General features: G+C 42.9%; 1 protein-coding gene and 1 long non-coding RNA gene across 2 annotated transcripts in view; one reads left to right on the forward strand and one right to left on the reverse strand.

Annotated features, from left to right (window-relative positions):
* VPS52 (VPS52 subunit of GARP complex) overlaps nucleotides 1-20,350 on the forward strand; it is a 100,781-nt gene that overhangs the window by 64,751 nt on the left and 15,680 nt on the right. Inside the window, exons 12-15 of the mRNA XM_085047558.1 lie at nucleotides 2,660-2,815; nucleotides 5,838-5,956; nucleotides 9,541-9,664; nucleotides 18,796-18,891. Coding sequence (XP_084903684.1) covers nucleotides 2,660-2,815; nucleotides 5,838-5,956; nucleotides 9,541-9,664; nucleotides 18,796-18,891 — 495 coding nt within the window. The remainder of the gene's footprint in view (nucleotides 1-2,659; nucleotides 2,816-5,837; nucleotides 5,957-9,540; nucleotides 9,665-18,795; nucleotides 18,892-20,350) is intronic.
* LOC146421529 (uncharacterized) lies at nucleotides 1,547-20,224 on the reverse strand. The gene is made up of 3 exons (XR_014848746.1): nucleotides 20,177-20,224; nucleotides 19,068-19,107; nucleotides 1,547-1,661 (listed from the first exon to the last, which is right to left on the reverse strand). It is a non-coding gene; the product is annotated as an uncharacterized LOC146421529 (long non-coding RNA).

Genomic DNA, 20,350 nt, shown 5'->3' on the forward strand with positions numbered 1-20,350 from the left:
GAATTTTCAGAAATTTATTGTGAATTTTTTGGGAATTTTGGGGGGAATTTTCCAGTAATTTTCTGGGAATATTTTGGGAATGTTTTGGGATATTTTCTGGGAATATTTTGGGAATTCCTTGACGTTCCCAGGGTTCTTTTCCAAGCCCTCCCTGCGCAGCAAGAACACTGTGTTCACTCTGGGCAATCGAGGGAACATCATCAACCCAGCCGAGATCGAAGCGCCGATCTTAGTGCCTCATGCTGCCCAGAAGGGAGAGATCAGGGTAACTGGGGGGACTGGGATAAACTGGGAGGGACTGGGAGGGACTGGGATGGACTGGTTGGCACTAGGAGCAACGGGAGAGTGAAGAAACTGGGAATACTGGGAGCACTGGGAGTGCTGGAAACAGAGGAATAAAAGGAGGGATGGAGGGACTGGGATGGACTGGGATGGAACTGGAATGGAACTGGGATGGACTGGGATGGACTGGGATGGACTGGGAGGGACTGGGAGGGAACTGGGATAAACTGGGAGGGACTGGGAGGGACTGGGAGCAACAGGAGAGTGGAGAAATTTGGGATACTGGGAGCACTGGGAGTGACTGGGAGCATTGGGAGTGTTGGAAATGAAAGGGTTAAGGGAGAGATGGTGCATAATGGAGATACTGGGAGCAACTGGGAGGGAACTGGGATGGACTGAGATGAACTGGGAGGGACTGGGAGGGACTGGGAGGGACTGGGATGGACTGGGACGGACTGGGAGGGACTGGGAGGGGCTGGGATGGAACTGGGATGGACTGGGAGGGAACTGGGAGGGACTGGGAGGGACTGGGATGGACTGGGATGGACTGGGACAAACTGGGAGGGAACTGGGAGGGACTGGGATAAACTGGGAGGGACTGGGAGGGACTGGGAGGGACTGAGAGGGAACTGGGATAAACTGGGATGGGATTGGGATAAACTGGGAGGGACTGGGAAGGACTGAGAACAAACTGGGATGGACTGGGAGGGACTGGGAGGCACTGGGATGTTACTGGGATGGACTGGGAGGGACTGGAGGGGACTGGGAGGGACTGGGAGGGACTGGGAGCAATGTGGGACTGGAGAAACTGGGAGTACTGGGAGGCACTGGGATGGATTGGGAGTGTTGGGAGTGCTGGAAATGAAAGGGTTAAGGGAGAGATGGAAAGACTGGGAATACTGGGAGGGACTGGGATGGACTGGGATGGACTGGGAGGGAACTGGGATGGACTGGGATGGACTGGGAGGGACTGGGAGGGACTGGGAGGGACTGGGATTGAACTGGGATGAACTGGGATGGACTGGAAGGGACTGGGATGGACTGGGATGGACTGGGAGGGAACTGGGAGGGAACTGGGAGGGAACTGGGAGGGAACTGGGGTGGAACTGGGATGGACTGGGAGGGAACTGGGAGGGAACTGGGAGGGAACTGGGAGGGACTGGGAGGGACTGGTGAGCAGATAAACTGGGGATACTGGGAGCACTGGGAGCATTGAGAGTGTTGGGAGTGCTGGAAATGAAAGGGTTAAGGGAGAGATGGAGGGACTGGGATGGACTGGGAGGGACTGGGAGGGACTGGGATGAACTGGGATGGACTGGGAGGGAACTGGGAGAGACTGGGAATGGACTGGGATGGACTGGGAGGGAACTGGGAATAAACTGGGAATACTGGGAGGGACTGGGAGGAGCTGGGAGGGACTGGGATGGACTGGGAGGGACTGGGATGGAACTGGGATGGACTGGGAGGGACTGGGATGGACTGGGGGAGGACTGGGATGAACTGGGAGGGACTGGGAGGGACCAGAGAGCAGACAAACTGGGCATACTGGGAGCACTGGGAGTGTTGGGAGCACTGGAAACTTTGGGAACGAAAAGGTTAAGAGAAACACAGAAAAAAATCATTAAAAATCACAAAAAAATCCCAATAAAAATGGGGAAAAAAACGACAAAAAATGCTAAAAATTTCCGATTTTTTCCCGATATTTTCCCCAATTTTTTCCCTGATTTTTTCCCATTTTTTCCCTGATTTTTTCCCATTTTTCCCTGATTTTTCCCAATATTTTCCTGAGGATTTTTCCCAATTTTCCCTGTTTTTTCCCTATTTTTCAGTACCCCTTTGAGTCTCTGTTCCGCAGCCAGCACTGCGCCCTGCTGCACTGGGAGCAAAAAAATGAGAGAAAATGGGGAAAAAATGGGAAAAAATGGAAAAAACAATGAAAAATCTCTTTTTTCTGTTTTTCTGTGCTTTTCTCCAATATTTTCCTTTTCTTTTTCCACAAAAAACACAGAAAAAATGGTAAAAAATGGCCAAAAAAATGAAGAAAACTGGAAAAAAATATCACAAAAAATGCTAAAAATCACTGATTTTCCCCCATTTTTTTCTTGATTTTTTCCTCATTTTTTCTCATTTTTTCTCCTTTTTCTTTACTTTTTTCCCCCATATTTTTTTCTTCTTTTTCCATAAAAATCACGGGAAAAATGGTAAAAAATGACCAAAAAATCAAGAAAAAATCAGGAAAAAAAGCCCAAAAAACCTTAAAAATCTCTGATTTTTTCCCCGTTTTTTCTCATTTTTCCCCCATTTTTTTCCTGATTTTTTCCCAATATTTTTCCTGAGGATTTTTCCCGATTTTCCCTGTTTTTTCCCTATTTTTCAGTACCCCTTTGAGTCTCTGTTCCGCAGCCAGCACTACGCCCTGCTGGACACCAGCTGCAGGGAATTCTCCTTCCTGGCTGAATTCTTCCTGGTGTCAGGAGCTGCAGCTCAGGAATTATTTAATTCTGTCATGGGAAAAACCCTCAGCATGTTCCAGGTGAGATCCTGAAATTTTGGGAATTTTTTGGGAATTTTTTGGGATTTTTTTTGGGTTTCTTTTGAATTTTTTGGGGATTTTTTGGGGATTTTTAATTGATTTTTAAGGGATTTATTGGGGTTTATTTTGAATTTTAAAAATTATTTTATTGGGTTTTTGGGATTTATTTTTAATTTTGAAGGGATTTTTGGGGATTTTTACGTTTTTGGGATTTTTGGGATTTATTAGGGATTTTTAGGGATTTTTGGGGATTTATTTGGGATTTATTTGGGATTTTTGGGGAGCTGCAGCCCAGGAATTGTTTAATTCTGTGATGGGAAAAACACTCAGCATGTTCCAGGTGAGTTCACAGCAATTTGGGAATTTTTTGGGAATTTTTTGGGATTTTTTTTTGGAATTTTTGGGGGTTTTTGTAGCATTTATTTTGAATTTTTAAAGATTTTTAAATTATTTTTAGTGACTTTTTGGTTTTTGTTTTGAATTTTGAAAGGATTTCTTTTATTTCTGGGATTTACTTTTAATTTTGAGAGGATTTTCTCGGATTTTGGGGTTTTTAGGGATTTTTTGGGATTTATTTGGGAATTTTAGGAGTTAGTTTGGGGGATTTTTGGGATTTCTTTGGGATTTTTGGGGAGCTGCAGCTCAGGAATTATTTAATTCTGTCATGGAGAAAACCCTCAGCATGTTCCAGGTGAGATCCTGAAATTTTGGGGATTTTTTGGGAATTTTTTGGAATTTTTTGGGGATTTTTTTGGGATTTTTTTGGGGTTTATTTTGAATTTTTCGGGGATTTTTTGGGGGATTTTTAATTGATTTTTAAGGGATTTATTGGGGTTTATTTTGAATTTTGAAATTAATTTCTTGGATTTTTGCGATTTATTTTTAATTTTGAAGGGATTTTTGGGGATTTTTACGTTTTTGGGATTTTTGGGATTTATTTGGGAATTTTAGGAGTTAGTTTGGGGGATTTTTGGGATTTATTTGGGGATTTTTGGGGAGCTGCAGCTCAGGAATTGTTCAATTCTGTCATGGGAAATACTCTCAGCATGTTCCAGGTGAGATCCTGAAATTTTGGGGATTTTTTGGAAATTTTTGGGAATTTTTTGGGAATTTTTTAGGGTTTATTTTGAATTTTTATGGAATTTTTTCGAATTTTTAGGAGATTTTTTTTGGATTTATTGTGGTTTATTTTGAATTTTGATATGATTTTCTGGGATTTTTGGGATTTATTTTTCATGTTGAGGTGGTTTGTTCAGGTTTTTGGGATTTTTGGGTTTTTTGGGATTTATTTGGGATTTTTAGGGATTTTTTGGGGGATTTTTGGGATTGATTTGGGATTTTTGGGGAGCTGCAGCTCAGGAATTATTTAATTCTGTCATGGAGAAAACCCTCAGCATGTTCCAGGTGAGATCCTGAAATTTTGGGGGTTTTTTGGGAATTTTTTGGGAATTTTTGAGGATTTTTTTCGAATTTTTTGGGATTTTTTTTGGGTTTATTTTGAATTTTTGGTTTTGGTTTTTTTTATTTTTAGGTTATTTATTGTGGTTCATTTTGAATTTTGAAAGTATTTTTTGGGGGATTTTGGGAGTTTGTTTCAATTTTTGAGGATTTTTGGGATTTTTAGGATTTATTTGGGATTTTTGGGTGCATTTCCTTGGGATTTTTTGAGTTTCCCTTGGATTTTTAAATTTCCTGGGATTTCAGGTCAATTTCCTTGCGTTTTGGGTGAATTTCCTTAGGATTTTTTAGGTTTCTTTGGGATTTTTTCACCGTTTTTCGCTCAATTTTCATCATTTTTCACCATTTTTCACTCGTTTTTCACCATTTTTCACTCTTTTTTCACACTTTTTTCGCTCTTTTTTCCCTATTTCTCTCTTCCTTTGCCCATTTTGGATTCCCAAATTCCCCTGGAACGTTCCAGAAGCACATGGAGAGCTACCTGGAATTATTTTGGGATTTCAAGGGGATTTCTTGGGATTTCCTTGGGATTTTTTCATTTTCTTTGGGTTTTAGGTTGATTTCCTTGGCTTTTGGGTGAATTTCCTTAGGATTTTCTGAGTTTATTTTGGATTTTTTGCTTTTCTTCAGAATTTTTTGGTTTTCTTTGGGATTTCAGGTCAATTTCCTTGGGTTTTGGGTGAATTTCCTTAAGATTTTTGGGGGTTTTGGGATTTTTTCACCATTTTTCTCTCAATTTTCAGCATTTTTCACTCATTTTTCACCATTTTTCACTCTTTTTTCACTCTTTTTTCCCTATTTTCCCTTCCCCTGCCCATTTTGGATCCCAAATTTCCCCTGGAACATTCCAGAAGCACCTGGAGAGCCACATGGAAATTTTTTGGGATTTCAAGGGGATTTTTTGGGGATTTTTGGGATTTATTTGGGATTTTTCAGGTTTCCTTGGGATTTTTTGGGTTTCTCCTGGACTTTTTTTGTTTTCTTTGGGATTTCAGGTCAATTTCCTTGGGTTTTGGGTGAATTTCCTTAGGATTTTTTGGGTTCCTTTGGGATTTTTTCACCATTTTTCGCTCATTTTTCACCATTTTTCACTCATTTTTCACCATTTTTTGCTCTTTTTTCACTCTTTTTTCACACTTTTTTCGCTCTTTTTTCCCTATTTCTCCCTCCCCCTGCCCATTTTGGATTCCCAAATTCCCCTGGAACGTTCCAGAAGCACATGGAGAGCTACATGGAATTATTTTGGGATTTCAAGGGGATTTCTTGGGATTTCCTTGGGATTTTTTCATTTTCTTTGGGTTTTAGGTTGATTTCCTTGGCTTTTGGGTGAATTTCCTTAGGATTTTTTTGTTTTCTTCAGAATTTTTTGGTTTTCTTTGGGATTTCAGGTCAATTTCCTTGGGTTTTGGGTGAATTTCCTTACGATTTTTTGGGTTTCTTTGAGATTTTTTCACTGTTTTTCGCCATTTTTCGCTCTTTTTTCACACTTTTTTCGCTCTTTTTTCCCTATTTCTCCCTTCCTCTCACCATCCCTGATTCCCAAATTTTCCCTGGAACGTTCCAGAAGCACATGGAGAGCTACATCTCAGACTGCTACGATGCCATCGCCGTGTTCCTGTGCATCCACCTGGTGCTGCGCTTCAGGAGCATCATGGCCAAGAGGAGTGTGCCTGCTGTGGACAGGTGGGGAAAAAACAAAATTACAACGGGAATTCCTGAAAAAAATTGTAAAAAAATTCCCAAAAAAATCTGAAAAAAATCCGAAAAAAATCCCCCAAAAAATCCCCAAAAAATCCCCAAAAAAGTCCCCAAAAAACCCCAAAAAGTCCCCAATAATCCCCCAAAAAATCCCCCAAAAACCCAGAAACATCCCAATCCCCAAAAAAATCCCCAAAATCCAAAAAAAATCCCCAAAAAATCCCCAAATCCCCCAAAAAAATCACCCAAAAACCCCAAAATATCCCCAAAACATCCCTGAAAATCAAAAAAATCCACACAAAAGTCCCCCAAAAAACCCCAAAAGTCCCCAAAAAATCACAAAAATCACAAAATCCCAAACCAACCCAACATCCCCAAAAGATCCCCAAAAAATCCCCCAAAAATCCACAAAAAATCCCCCAAAAAATCCCCAAAAAAATCCCCAAAAAACCAAAAAAAACCCAAAAAAATCCCAAAAAAAATCCCCAAAAAATTCCCAAAAAAATCCACAAAAAAACCCCAAAAAAATCCCACGAAAAATCCCCAAAAAATCCCCCCAAAAATACCCTAAAAAAATCCCAAAAATAATCACCAAAAATCCCCAAAAAAATAAAAAAAAAAATCCCCAAAAATCCAAAAAAAATCCCCAAAAATCTCCAAAAATATCCCAAAAAATCCAAAAAAAGTCCCCAAAAAATCTCCAAAAAATCCCCAAAAAATCCCAGAAATATCCCCAAAAAAATCCCAAAAAATCCCCAAAATCCCCCAAAACCAAAACATCCAAAAAATCCCCCAATCCCCCAAAAATCCCCCAAAATCCAACAAAAAAATCCCCCAAAAAATCCCCAAAAATCAAAATCCGAAAAAAATCTCAAAAATTCCCAAAAATCCCCCAAAAATCCAAAAATCTGCCTGAAAAACCCACAAATCACAGGAATTCTCAAAAAAACCCAAAATCCCTAAAATCCCAAATTCCAAAATCCCAAAAAATACAAAAATCCCCAAAAATTCCCCAAAAAATCAAACACCCCCTGAAAAAACCCAAATTCCAGGAATTCCCAAAAAATCCCCCCAAATCCCAAAAAATCCAAAAATTTCCAAAAAATCCCCAAAAATCCCTAAAAAAATCCCAAAAATCCAAAATCTAAAATCCCCAAAATCCCCAAAAATCCCCCAAAAAAACCCCAAAAAATTACAAAAATCCCAAAAAAATCCCCAAAAAATCCCAAAAAAATCACCTTGGAAAAACCCCAAATCAGCAAGAATTCTCAAATCCCCAAAAAATCCCAAATTAATTAGAATTCCCAAAAAAATCACAGAAAAACCCAAAATACAGGAATTCCTGAAAAAATAAAAAAAATCCCCCAAAAAATCCCCCAAAAAATCCCCCAAAAAATCCCCCAAAAAATCCCCAAAAATCTCCCAAAAATTCCCAAAAAAATCCCCAAAAAAATCCCCCAAAAATCCCAAAAAAATCCCCCAAAAATCCCCTAAAAATCAAAAAATCCCGAAAAATCCGAAAATACAAAAAATCCCCAAAAATCCCCCCAAAATTCCCAAAATTCCCCAAAAATTCACAAAATTCCTAAAAAAAATCAGAAAATTTTCCCCCAAAAATTCCACCAAAAAATCCTCCCCAAAAAATCGCCAAAAAATCCCCCAAAATAAAATAAAAATAAAAAATTCCCCAAAAAAATCCCTCAAAAATTCCCAAAAAATCCCACAAAATCCCCAAAAAATCCCCCAAAAAAATCCTCCAAAAAAAAAAAAAATCCCAAAAAATTCCCCAAAATATCAACTCAATTCCGTCCTGGAAAAACCAAAATTCACACAGGAATTCCAAAAATCCCCAAAAAATCCCCAAAAATCCCCAAAAACCAAAAAAATCCCCCAAAAACCCCAAAAAATCCCCAGTCCTGAAAAAATCCCCCAGAAAATCCACCCAAAAATCCCCCAAAAAAATACCTCAAAATCCACTCCAAATCCCCCAAAATCCATCCTGGACTTCCAAGAATTCCATAAAATCCATCAGAATTCCCCCAAAATCCCCTAAAATCCATCAGGGACCCCAAAATCCATCATCAATCACCAAAATCCCTTGGAAAATACCCTAAAATCCACTCTAGATCCCCCAAAATCCCTCAAAATAACCTCAAAATCCATCCTGGAATTCCCAAAATCCCCTAAAATCCATCAGGGACCCCAAAATCCATCATTAATCACCAAAATCCCTCAAAAAATCCCCCAAAATCCATCCAAATCCCCCATAGATCCATCAGAATTCCCCCAAAATCCATCCTGGACTTCCCAAAATTCCATAAAATCCATTAGAATTCCCCCAAAATTCCCTAAAATCCATCCTGGAATTCCAAAAATTCCCCAAAATCCCACTAAAATCCCTCGGAAAACCCTCCAAAATCCACCCCAAACCCCCATAAATCCACCCAAAATCCCCCAAAATCCATCCTGGACTTCCCAGAATTCCCTAAAATCCATCAGAATTTCCCCAAAATTCCCTAAAATCCATCAAGGACCCCAAAATCCATCACTGATCACCAAAATCCCTCAGAAAATCCCCCAAAATCCATCCAAATCCCCCCAAATCCACCCAAAACCCCCCAAAATCCCCTCAAAATCCCCCAAAATCCATCCTGGACTTCCCAAAATCCCCTAAAATCCATCAGGGACGCCAAAATCCATCATTAATCACCAAAATCCCTCAGAAAATCCCACAAAATCCATTCCAAATCCCCCAAAATCCATCCTGGACTTCCCAGAATTCCATAAAATCCATCAGAATTCCCCCAAAATTCCCTAAAATCCATCAGGGACCCCAAAATCCATCATCAATCACCAAAATCCCTTGGAAAATCCCCTAAAATCCACTCTAGATCCCCCAAAATCCCTCAAAATAACCTCAAAATCCATCCTGGACTTCCCAAAATCCCCTAAAATCCATCAGGGACGCCAAAATCCATCATTAATCACCAAAATCCCTCAGAAAATCCCCCAAAATCCATTCCAAATCCCCCAAAATCCATCCTGGACTTCCTAGAATTCCATAAAATCCATCAGAATTCCCCCAAAATTCCCTAAAATCCATCAAGGACCCCAAAATCCATCATCAATCACCAGAATCCCACCAAAATCCCTTGGAAAATCCCCCAAAATCCATTCCAAATCCCCCAAAATCCATCCTGGACTTCCTAGAATTCCATAAAATCCATCAGAATTCCCCCAAAATTCCCTAAAATCCATCAAGGACCCCAAAATCCATCATCAATCACCAGAATCCCACCAAAATCCCTTGGAAAATCCCCCAAAATCCATTCCAAATCCCCCAAAATCCATCCTGGAATTCCAAATATTCCCCAAAATCCCACTAAAATCCCTCGGAAAACCCCCCAAAATCCACCCCAAACCCCCCATAAATCCACCCAAAACCCCCCAAAATCCCCTCAAAACCCCTCAAAAACTCCCCAAACTCCCCCAGAATTCCCAAAAAACCCCAGAATTCCCAAAAAACCCCCAAAATTCCCAAAAAAACCCCTAAAATTGGGGATTTTCAGGTACTGGGCGTCGCTGCTGGAGCTGCTGTGGCCTCGCTTTGAGCTCATCCTGGAGCTTCACATCCAGAGTGTGCAGGGGACTGACCCCCAGAAACTGGGGGGGATCGACACCAGACCCCACTACGTGAGGAATTTTGGGAAATTCGGGGTTTGGGGTTGGAAATTGGGGATTTGGGGTCAGAAATTTGGGATTTGGGGTCAGAAATCAGTGGGAATTCATTGGGATTTGACCCAAAATCCATCAGGAATTCATTGGGATTTGTAGATCCCAAAGTGTCAGAGGAAAAGATTCTCAAAAACTGGGAGGAATTGACAGCAGACCCCACTATGTGAGGAAATTTGGGATTTGGGGTCAGAAATTCGGGATTTGGGGTTGGGAAATTGGGGAATTTATCAGGAATTGACTCAAAATCCATCAGGAATTCATTGGGATTTGGAGATCCCAAAGTGTTCAATTAACTGATCCCCAAAAGCTGGGAGGAATCGACAGCAGACCCCATTGTGTGAGGAATTTTGGGATTTGGGGTTGGAAATTTGGGATTTGGGATTGAGAAATTGGGATTTGGGGTCAGGAATTCGGGATTTGGGGTTGGGAATTGACCCAAAATCCATCAGGAATTCACTGGGATTTTTGGATCCCAAAGTGTCCAAGGAACAAGTCCATAAAAACTGGGGGGAATCAGCACCAGACCCCATTATGTGAGGAATTTTGGGATTTGGGGTCGGGAATTTGGGATTTGGGATTGAGAAATTGGGATTTGAGGTCAGGAATTAGGGATTTGGGGTCGGGAATTGACTCAAAATCCATCAGGAGTTCATTGGGATTTGGAGATCCCAAAGTGTTCAATTAACAAATCTACAGTGATTGGGAGGAATGGACAGCAGAGCTCATTGTGGGAGGAAATTTGGGATTTGGGATTGGAAGTTTGGGATTTGGGGTCAGAAATTTGGGATTTGGGGTTGGGAATTGACCCAAAATCCATTAGGAATTCATTGGGATTTGGAGATCCCAAAGAGTTCAAGGAAAAGATCCCCAAAAACTGGGGGGGATCAACAGCAGAGCTCATTGTGGGAGGAAATTTGGGATTTGGGGTTGGGAATTTGGGATTTGGGGTTGGAAAATTGGGATTTGGGGTCAAAAATTGGGGATTTGGGGTCAGAAATTGACTCAAAATCCATCAGGAACTAATTGGGATTTGGAGATCCCAAAGTGTTCAATTAACAAATCTGCAGTGATTGGGAGGAATGGACAGCAGAGCTCATTGTGGGAGGAATTTTGGGATTTGGGGTCAGAACTTTGGGATTTGGGGTCAGGAATTTGGGGATTTGGGGTCAGGAATTGACCCAAAATCCATTAGGAATTCATTGGGATTTGGAGATTCCAAAGTGTCAGAGGAAAAGATTCCCAGAAACTGGGAGGAATCGACAGCAGACCCCATTATGTGAGGAATTTTGGGATTTGGGGTCGGGAATTTGGGATTTGGGGTTGGGAATTTGGGATTTGGGGTCAAAAATTGGGGATTTGGGGTCAGAAATCAGTGGGAGTTCATGGGGAATTGACCCAAAATCCATCAGGAATTCATTGGGATTTGGAGATCCCAAAGTGTCAGAGGAAAAGATTCTCAAAAACTGAGAGGAATCGACAGCAGACCCCATTATGTGAGGAATTTTGGGATTTGGGATTGGGAATTTGGGATTTGGGGTTGGGAATTTGGGATTTGGGGTCAGGAATTTGGGTTTATGGGTCAGAAATTGGGGATTTGGGGTCAGAAATTGACTCAAAATCCATCAGGAATTCACTGGGATTTGGAGATCCCAAAGTGTTCAATTAACAAATCCCCAGAAACTGGGGGGATCGACACCAGACCCCACTACGTGAGGAATTTTGGGATTTGGGGTCGGGAATTTGGGATTTGGGGTCGGAAAATTGGGACTTGGGGTCAGGAATTGACCCAAAATTCATTGGGATTTGGGGATTCCAGAGTGTGCAGGGGACTGACCCCCAAAAACTGGGGGGGATCGACACCAGACCCCACTACGTGAGGAAATCTGGGAAATTTGGGATTTGGGGTTGAGAAATTGGGATTATGGGTCAGAAATTTGGGATTTGGGGTCAGGAATTGACTCAAAATCCATCAGGAATTCATTGGGATTTGGAGATCCCAAAGTGTTCAATTAACAAATCTGCAGCGATTGGGAGGAATCGACAGCAGAGCTCATTGTGGGAGGAATTTTGGGATTTTGGGATTGGAATTTTGGGATTTGGGGTCAGAAATTTGGGATTTGGGGTCGGAAAATTGGGATTTGGGGTCGGGAATTGACTCAAAATCCATCAGGAATTCATTGGGATTTGGGGATTCCAGAGTGTGCAGGGAACTGATCCCCAGAAACTGGGGGGGATTGACAGCAGACCCCACTACGTGAGGAATTTTGGGATTTGGGGTTGGAAAATTGGGATTTGGGGTTGGAAAATTGGGATTTGGGGTCAGAAATCAGTGGGAATTCATTGGGATTTGACCCAAAATCCATCAGGAATTCATTGGGATTTGGAGATCCCAAAGTGTTCAATTAACAGATCTACAGTGATTGGGAGGAATCGACAGCAGAGCTCATTGTGGGAGGAATTTTGGGATTTGGGGTCAGAAATTTGGGATTTGGGGTTGGAAATTCGGGATTTGGGGCTGGAAAATTGGGATTTGGGGTCAAAAATTCGGGATTTGGGGTCGGGAAATACAAGAATTTATCAGGAATTGACCCAAAATTTGTTAGGATTTGGGGATTCCAGAGTGTGCAGGGGACTGACCCCCAGAAACTGGGGGGGATCGACACCAGACCCCACTACGTGAGGAATTTTGGGAAATTCGGGGTTTGGGGTTGGAAATTTGGGATTATGGGTCAGAAATTTGGGATTTGGGGTCGGGAATTGACCCAAAATCCATCAGGAATTCATTGGGATTTGGAGATCCCAAAGTGTTCAATTAACTGATCTACAGTGATTGGGAGGAATTGACAGCAGAGCTCATTGTGGGAGGAAATTTGGGATTTGGGGTCAGAAATTTGGGATTTGGGGTCGGGAATTGACCCAAAATCCATGAGGAATTCATTGGGATTTGGAGATCCCAAAGTGTCCAAGGAAAAGATTCCCAGAAACTGGGAGGAATCGACAGCAGACCCCATTATGTGAGGAATTTTGGGATTTGGGGTCGGGAATTTGGGATTTGGGGTTGGAAAATTGGGATTTGGGGTTGGGAAATACGAGAATTTATCAGGAATTGACTCAAAATCCATCAGGAATTCACTGGGATTTTTCGATCTCAAAGTGTCCAAGGAACAAGTCCATAAAAACTGGGGGGAATCAGCACCAGACCCCATTATGTGAGATTTTTGGGATTTGGGGTCAGAAAATTGGGATTTGGGGTTGGAAAATTGGGATTTGGGGTCGGGAAATACAAGAATTTATCATGAATTGACCCAAAATTCGTTAGGATTTGGGGATTCCAGAGTGTGCAGGGGACTGACCCCCAGAAACTGGGGGGGATCGACACCAGACCCCATTATGTGAGGAATTTTGGGATTTTTGGGATTTTTGGGATTTGGGGTTGGGAATTTGGGATTTGGGGTCAGAAATTGGGGATTTGAGGTCGGGAATTGACCCAAAATCCATCAGGAATTCATTGGGATTTGGAGATCCCAAAGTGTCCAGGGGACTGACCCCCAGAAACTGGGGGGCATCGACACCAGACCCCACTACGTGAGATTTTTGGGAATTTAGGGATTTGGGGTTGGAAAATTGGGATTTGGGGTCAGGAAATACAAGAATTTATCAGGAATTGACCCAAAATTCATTGGGATTTGGGGATTCCAGAGTGTCCAAGGGACTGACCCCCAGAAACTGGGGGGGATCGACACCAGACCCCACTACGTGAGGAATTTTGGGATTTGGGGTTGGGAATTTGGGATTTGGGGTTGGGAAATTGGGGAATTTATCAGGAATTGACCCAAAATTTGTTAGGATTTGGGGATTCCAAAGTGTGCAGGGGACTGAGCCCCAAAAACTGGGGGGCATCGACACCAGACCCCACTACGTGAGATTTTTGGGATTTGGGGTCGGAAAATTGGGATTTGGGGTCAGAAATTGACCCAAAATCCATCAGGAATTCATTGGGATTTGGAGATCCCAAAGTGTTCAATTAACAGATCTACAGTGATTGGGAGGAATCGACAGCAGAGCTCATTGTGGGAGGAATTTTGGGATTTGGGGTCAGAACTTTGGGATTTGGGGTCGGAAATTCGGGATTTGGGGCTGGAAAATTGGGATTTGGGGTCAAAAATTCGGGATTTGGGGTCGGAAATTCGGGATTTGGGGTCGGGAAATACAAGAATTTATCAGGAATTGACCCAAAATTTGTTAGGATTTGGGGATTCCAGAGTGTGCAGGGGACTGACCCCCAGAAACTGGGGGGCATCGACACCAGACCCCACTACGTGAGGAATTTTGGGAAATTCGGGGTTTGGGGTTGGAAATTTGGGATTATGGGTCAGAAATTTGGGATTTGGGGTCGGGAATTGACCCAAAATCCATCAGGAATTCATTGGGATTTGGAGATCCCAAAGTGTTCAATTAACTGATCTACAGTGATTGGGAGGAATTGACAGCAGAGCTCATTGTGGGAGGAAATTTGGGATTTGGGGTCAGAAATTTGGGATTTGGGGTCGGGAATTGACCCAAAATCCATGAGGAATTCATTGGGATTTGGAGATCCCAAAGTGTCCAAGGAAAAGATTCCCAGAAACTGGGAGGAATCGACAGCAGACCCCATTATGTGAGGAATTTTGGGATTTGGGGTCGGGAATTTGGGATTTGGGGTTGGAAAATTGGGATTTGGGGTTGGGAAATACGAGAATTTATCAGGAATTGACTCAAAATCCATCAGGAATTCACTGGGATTTTTCGATCTCAAAGTGTCCAAGGAACAAGTCCATAAAAACTGGGGGGAATCAGCACCAGACCCCATTATGTGAGATTTTTGGGATTTGGGGTCAGAAAATTGGGATTTGGGGTTGGAAAATTGGGATTTGGGGTCGGGAAATACAAGAATTTATCATGAATTGACCCAAAATTCGTTAGGATTTGGGGATTCCAGAGTGTGCAGGGGACTGACCCCCAGAAACTGGGGGGGATCGACACCAGACCACACTATGTGAGGAAATCTGGGAAATTTGGGATTTGGGGTCAGGAATTTGGGATTATGGGTCAGAAATTTGGGATTTGGGGTCGGGAATTGACCCAAAATCCATCAGGAATTCATTGGGATTTGGAGATCCCAAAGTGTTCAATTAACTGATCTACAGTGATTGGGAGGAATTGACAGCAGAGCTCATTGTGGGAGGAATTTTGGGATTTGGGGTTGGGAATTTGGGATTTGGGGTCAGAAATTGGGGATTTGAGGTCAGGAATTGACCCAAAATCCATCAGGAATTCATTGGGATTTGGAGATCCCAAAGTGTTCAATTAACAAATCCCCAAAAACTGGGGGGGATCGACAGCAGACCCCATTATGTGAGGAATTTTGGGATTTGGGGTCAGAAATTTGGGATTTGGGGTCAGAAATTGGGGATTTGGGGTTGGGAATTGACCCAAAATCCATCAGGAATTCATTGGGATTTGGAGATCCCAAAGTGTTCAATTAACTGATCCCCAGAAACTGGGGGGGATCGACAGCAGACCCCATTATGTGAGGAATTTTGGGATTTGGGGTCAGGAATTTGGGATTTGGGGTCAGGAAATTGGGATTTGGGGTCAGAAATAGGGGATTTGGGGTCGGGAAATACAAGAATTTATGAGGAATTGATCCAAAATTCACTGGGATTTGGAGATCCCAAAGTGTCCAAGGAACAAGTCCATAAAAACTGGGGGGAATCAGCACCAGACCCCACTATGTGAGGAATTTTGGGAAATTTGGGATTTGGGGTCGGGAATTTGGGATTTGGGGTCAGAAATTTGGGATTTGGGGTTGGGATTTGACCCAAAATCCATCAGGAATTCACTGGGATTTGGAGATCCCAAAGTGTTCAATTAACAGATCTACAGTGATTGGGAGGAATTGACAGCAGAGCTCATTGTGGGAGGAATTTTGGGATTTGGGGTTGGAATTTTGGGATTTGGGGTCAGGAATTTGGGATTTGGGGTTGGGAAATTGGGGATTTGGGGTCAGAAATTGGGGATTTGGGGTCAGGAATTGACTCAAAATCCATCAGGAATTCACTGGGATTTGGAGATCCCAAAGTGTTCAATTAACAAATCCTCAAAAACTGGGAGGGATCAACAGCAGAGCTCATTGTGTGAAGAAATTTGGGATTTGGGGTCGGAAAATTGGGATTTGGGGTCGGGAAATACAAGAATTTATCAGGAATTGACCCCAAATTCATTGGGATTTGGGGATTCCAGAGCGTGCAGGGGACTGAGCCCCAGAAACTGGGGGGAATCGACACCAGACACCACTATGTGAGGAATTTTGGGATTTGGGGTCGGGAATTTGGGATTTGGGGTTGGAAAATTGGGATTTGGGGTTGGGAAATTGGGATTTGGGGTCAGAAATCAGTGGGAATTTATCAGGAATTGACTCAAAATCCATCAGGAATTCATTGGGATTTGGAGATCCCAAAGTGTCCAAGGAAAATATTCTCAAAAACTGAGAGGAATTGACAGCAGAGCTCATTGTGGGAGGAATTTTGGGATTTGGGGTTAGAAATTTAGGATTTGGGGTCAGGAATTGACCCAAAATCCATCAGGAACTCATTGGGATTTGGAGATCCCAAAGTGTTCAATTAACTGATCCCCAGAAACTGGGGGGGATCGACAGCAGACCCCACTACGTGAGATTTTTGGGATTTGGGGTCAGAAATTTGGGATTTGGGGTTGGAAAATTGGGATTTGGGGTCGGGAAATACAAGAATTTATGAGGAATTTATCAGGAATTTATCAGGAATTGACCCAAAATTCGTTAGGATTTGGGGATTCCAGAGTGTGCAGGGAACTAACTGACCCCCAGAAACTGGGGGGGATCGACACCAGACCCCACTACGTGAGGAATTTTGGGATTTGGGGTTGGGAATTTGGGATTTGGGGTCAGGAAATACAAGAATTTATCAGGAATTGACCCAAAATTTGTTGGGATTTGGGGATTCCAGAGTGTGCAGGGGACTGACCCCCAGAAACTGGGGGGGATCAACACCAGACCCCACTATGTGAGGAATTTTGGGAATTTAGGGATTTGGGGTTGGGGAATTGGGGATTTGGGGTCAGAAATTGACCCAAAATCCATCAGGAATTCACTGGGATTTGGAGATTCCAAAGTATTCAATTAACAAATCCCCAAAAACTGGGAGGGAATCAACAGCAGAGCTCATTGTGGGAGGAAATTTTGGGAATTTTGGGGTTTGGGGTTGGAAATTTGGGATTTGGGGTCGGAAATCAGTGGGAATTCATTGGGAATTGACCCAAAATCCATCGGGAATTCTTTGGGATTTGAGGATCCAAAAGAAGAAATCCACAGGGATTGGGAAGAACCAACAGCAGAGCTCATTGTGGGAGGAAATTTTGGGATTTGGGGTTGGGAAATTGGGGATTTGGGGTTGGGAATTATTGAGAATTGACCCAGAATTCATTGGGAATTCATCAGGAATTCCCTGGGAATGTTTCCCTTCAGAATTCCCAGAAATTCCCATTTTTTCACCAATCTTGTGGTTTCAGGCGATTCGTGGTTCAGCCAGGAGCACCAAAAAATCCCAAAAAACTCCCAAAATTCCCAATTTTTTCCCCATTTTTCCACTTCAGGCAATTCAGGCTTCAGCCTGGAACCTCTCTGGAATTCCCAAAATCCCCAAAATTCCCAGAAATTCCCAACTTTTCCCCGTTTTTCTCACCAATTCTGCCACTCTGGGTGATTCATGGTTCAGCCAGGAACACCAAAAATCTCCAGAAAACTCCCAAAATTCCCATTTTTCCCCCAATTTTCCCACTTTAACTAACTCCAATCAATACCAGCAACATCTCCAGAATTCCCAAATTTCCCAAAATCCCCAAATTTCCCAATTTTTCCCCTTTTTTCTCACCAATCCCACAGCTTTTTGCAATTCACAATTCATCCAGGAACACCAAAAATCCCCAGAAAACTCCCAAAATTCCCAATTTTTTCCCCATTTCCCCACTTTAAACGATTCAGGGTTCAGCCTGGAGCTCCTCAGGAATTCCCAAATTTCCCAAAATCCCCAAAATTCCCAAAATTCCCATTTTTCCCCCCAGATCACTCTGCTCTAGGTGATTCATAGTTCAGCCAGGAACACCAAAAATCTCCAGAAAACTCCCAAAATTCCCATTTTTCCCCAATTTTTTCTCTTTTTCTGACTCCAATCAATACCAGGAACATCTCCAGAATTCCCAAATTTCCCAAAATCCCCAAAATTCCCTATTTTTCCCATTTTTTCTCACCAATCCCACAGCTTTTTGCAATTCAGGATTCATCCGGATCCACCAAAAATCTCCAGAAAACTCCCAAAATTCCCAATTTTTCCCCAATTTTCCCACTTTCACTGACTCCAATCAATACCAGCAACATCTCCAGAATTCCCAAACTTCCCAAAATCCCCAAAATTCCCAATTTTTCCCATTTTTCCCGCAGATCACTCTGCTCTAGGTGATTCAGGATTCACCCAGGAACACCAAAAATCCCCAGAAACTCCCAAAATTCCCATTTTTCCCCCAATTTTTCCCAATTTTTTCACTTTAACCAACTCCAATCAATACCAGGAACATCTCCAGAATTCCCAAATTTCCTGAAATCCCCAAATTTCCCAATTTTTCTCACCAATCCCACAAGTCCTGACAATTCACGATTCATCTGGATCAACAGAAAATCTCCAGAAAACTCCCAAAATTCCCTTTTTTTCCCCAATTTTCCCACTTTAAACTATTCCAATCAATACCAGCAATATCTCCAGAATTCCCAAATTTCCCAAATCCCCAAAATTCCCGATTTTTCCCATTTTTTCCCATTTTTTCTCAGCAATCCCACAACTATTTGCAATTCACGAATAATCCGAATCCACCAAAAATCCCCAGAAAACTCCCAAAATTCCCATTTTTTCCCCAATTTTCCCACTTTAACCAACTTCAGTCAATACCAGGAACATCTCCAGAATTCCCAAACTTCCCAAAATCCCGAATTTTCCCCAAATCCCCGTTTTTCCCCCCAGATCACTCGGCGCTACGCAGAGTTCTCCTCGGCTATCGTCAGCATCAACCAAACTCTGCCCAGCGACAGGAGTGACATCCTGCTGGGCAGGCTGCAGGTCAGCCACTGGTTTATACTGGGAGGTACTGGGATGGGACTGGGAGGGACTGGGAGGGAAAACTGTGGCAGTTTTAGGGTGAAAAACGGGGATTTTGGGGTGAAAATTGGGGATTTGGGGGTGAAAAATGGGGGATTTAGGGGCAAAAATGGGGATTTTGGGGAGAAAAGGCGAACTGGTTTATACTGGGATGGACTGGGAGGGAACTGGGAGGGACTGGGATGTGAAAAAATGGGAAAAAACGGGGAGAAAATTGGGAAAAAATTGGAATTTTAGGGGGGGAAATGGGGATTTGGGATACTGGGATGGACTGGGAGGGAACTGGGAATACTGGGAGGGAACTGGGAGGGACTGGGATGTGAAAAAATGGGGAAAAAATTGGATTTTTGGGGGTGAAAATTGAATTTTGGAGGTGAAAAAGGATGGGGGAATGAGGTTAGAGAGGATTTTGGAGGTGGTTGGGATACTGGGATGGACTGGGATGGAACTGGGAATACTGGGAGGGACTGGGAGGAAACTGGGAGGGACTGGGAGGGACTGGGAGGGAACTGGGATGTGAAAAAATGGGAAAAAACGGGGAGAAAATTGGGAAAAAATTGGATTTTTGGGGAGGAAAATGGGGATTTGGGATACTGGGAGGGACTGGGAGGGAACTGGGAGGGACTGGGATGTGAAAAAACGGGAAAAAATGGGGAGAAAATAGGGAAAAAATTGGATTTTTGGGGGTGAAAAATTGAATTTTGGAGGTGAAAAATGATGGGGGAATGAGGTTAGAGAGGATTTGGAGGTGGTTGGGATACTGGGAGGGACTGGGATGGAACTGGGAGGGAAAACTGTGGCAGTTTTAGGGTGAAAAATGGGGATTTTGGGGTGAAAATTGGGGATTTGGGGGTGAAAAATGGGGATTTTGGGGCAAAAATGGGGATTTTGGGGAGAAAAGGGGAACTGGTTTATACTGGGATGGACTGGGATGGACTGGGAGGGACTGGGAGGGACTGGGATGTGAAAAAATGGGAAAAAATGGGGAGAAAATGGGAAAAAATTGGATTTTTGGGGAGGAAAATGGGGATTTGGGATACTGGGATGGACTGGGAGGGAACTGGGAATACTGGGAGGGAACTGGGAGAGACTGGGATGCACTGGGAGGGACTGGGAGGGACTGGGATGTGAAAAAATGGGGAAAAATTTGGATTTTTGGGGGTGAAAATTGAATTTTGGAGGTGAAAAAGGATGGGGGAATGAGGTTAGAGAGGATTTTGGAGGTGGTTGGGATACTGGGATGGACTGGGATGGAACTGGGATGGAACTGGGATGGACTGGGAGGGAACTGGGAATACTGGGAATACTGGGATGGGACTGGGATGAACTGGGATGGGAAAAAATGGGAAAAAACGGGGAGAAAATGACGAAAAAATTGGATTTTTGGGAGGAAAGTGGGGATTTGGGGGGAGTTGGGATA

Source organism: Lichenostomus cassidix, unplaced genomic scaffold (genome assembly GCF_008360975.1).
Source record: "Lichenostomus cassidix isolate B80296 unplaced genomic scaffold, HeHo_3.0 HiC_scaffold_33, whole genome shotgun sequence".
Taxonomy (NCBI): Eukaryota; Metazoa; Chordata; class Aves; order Passeriformes; family Meliphagidae; genus Lichenostomus; species Lichenostomus cassidix.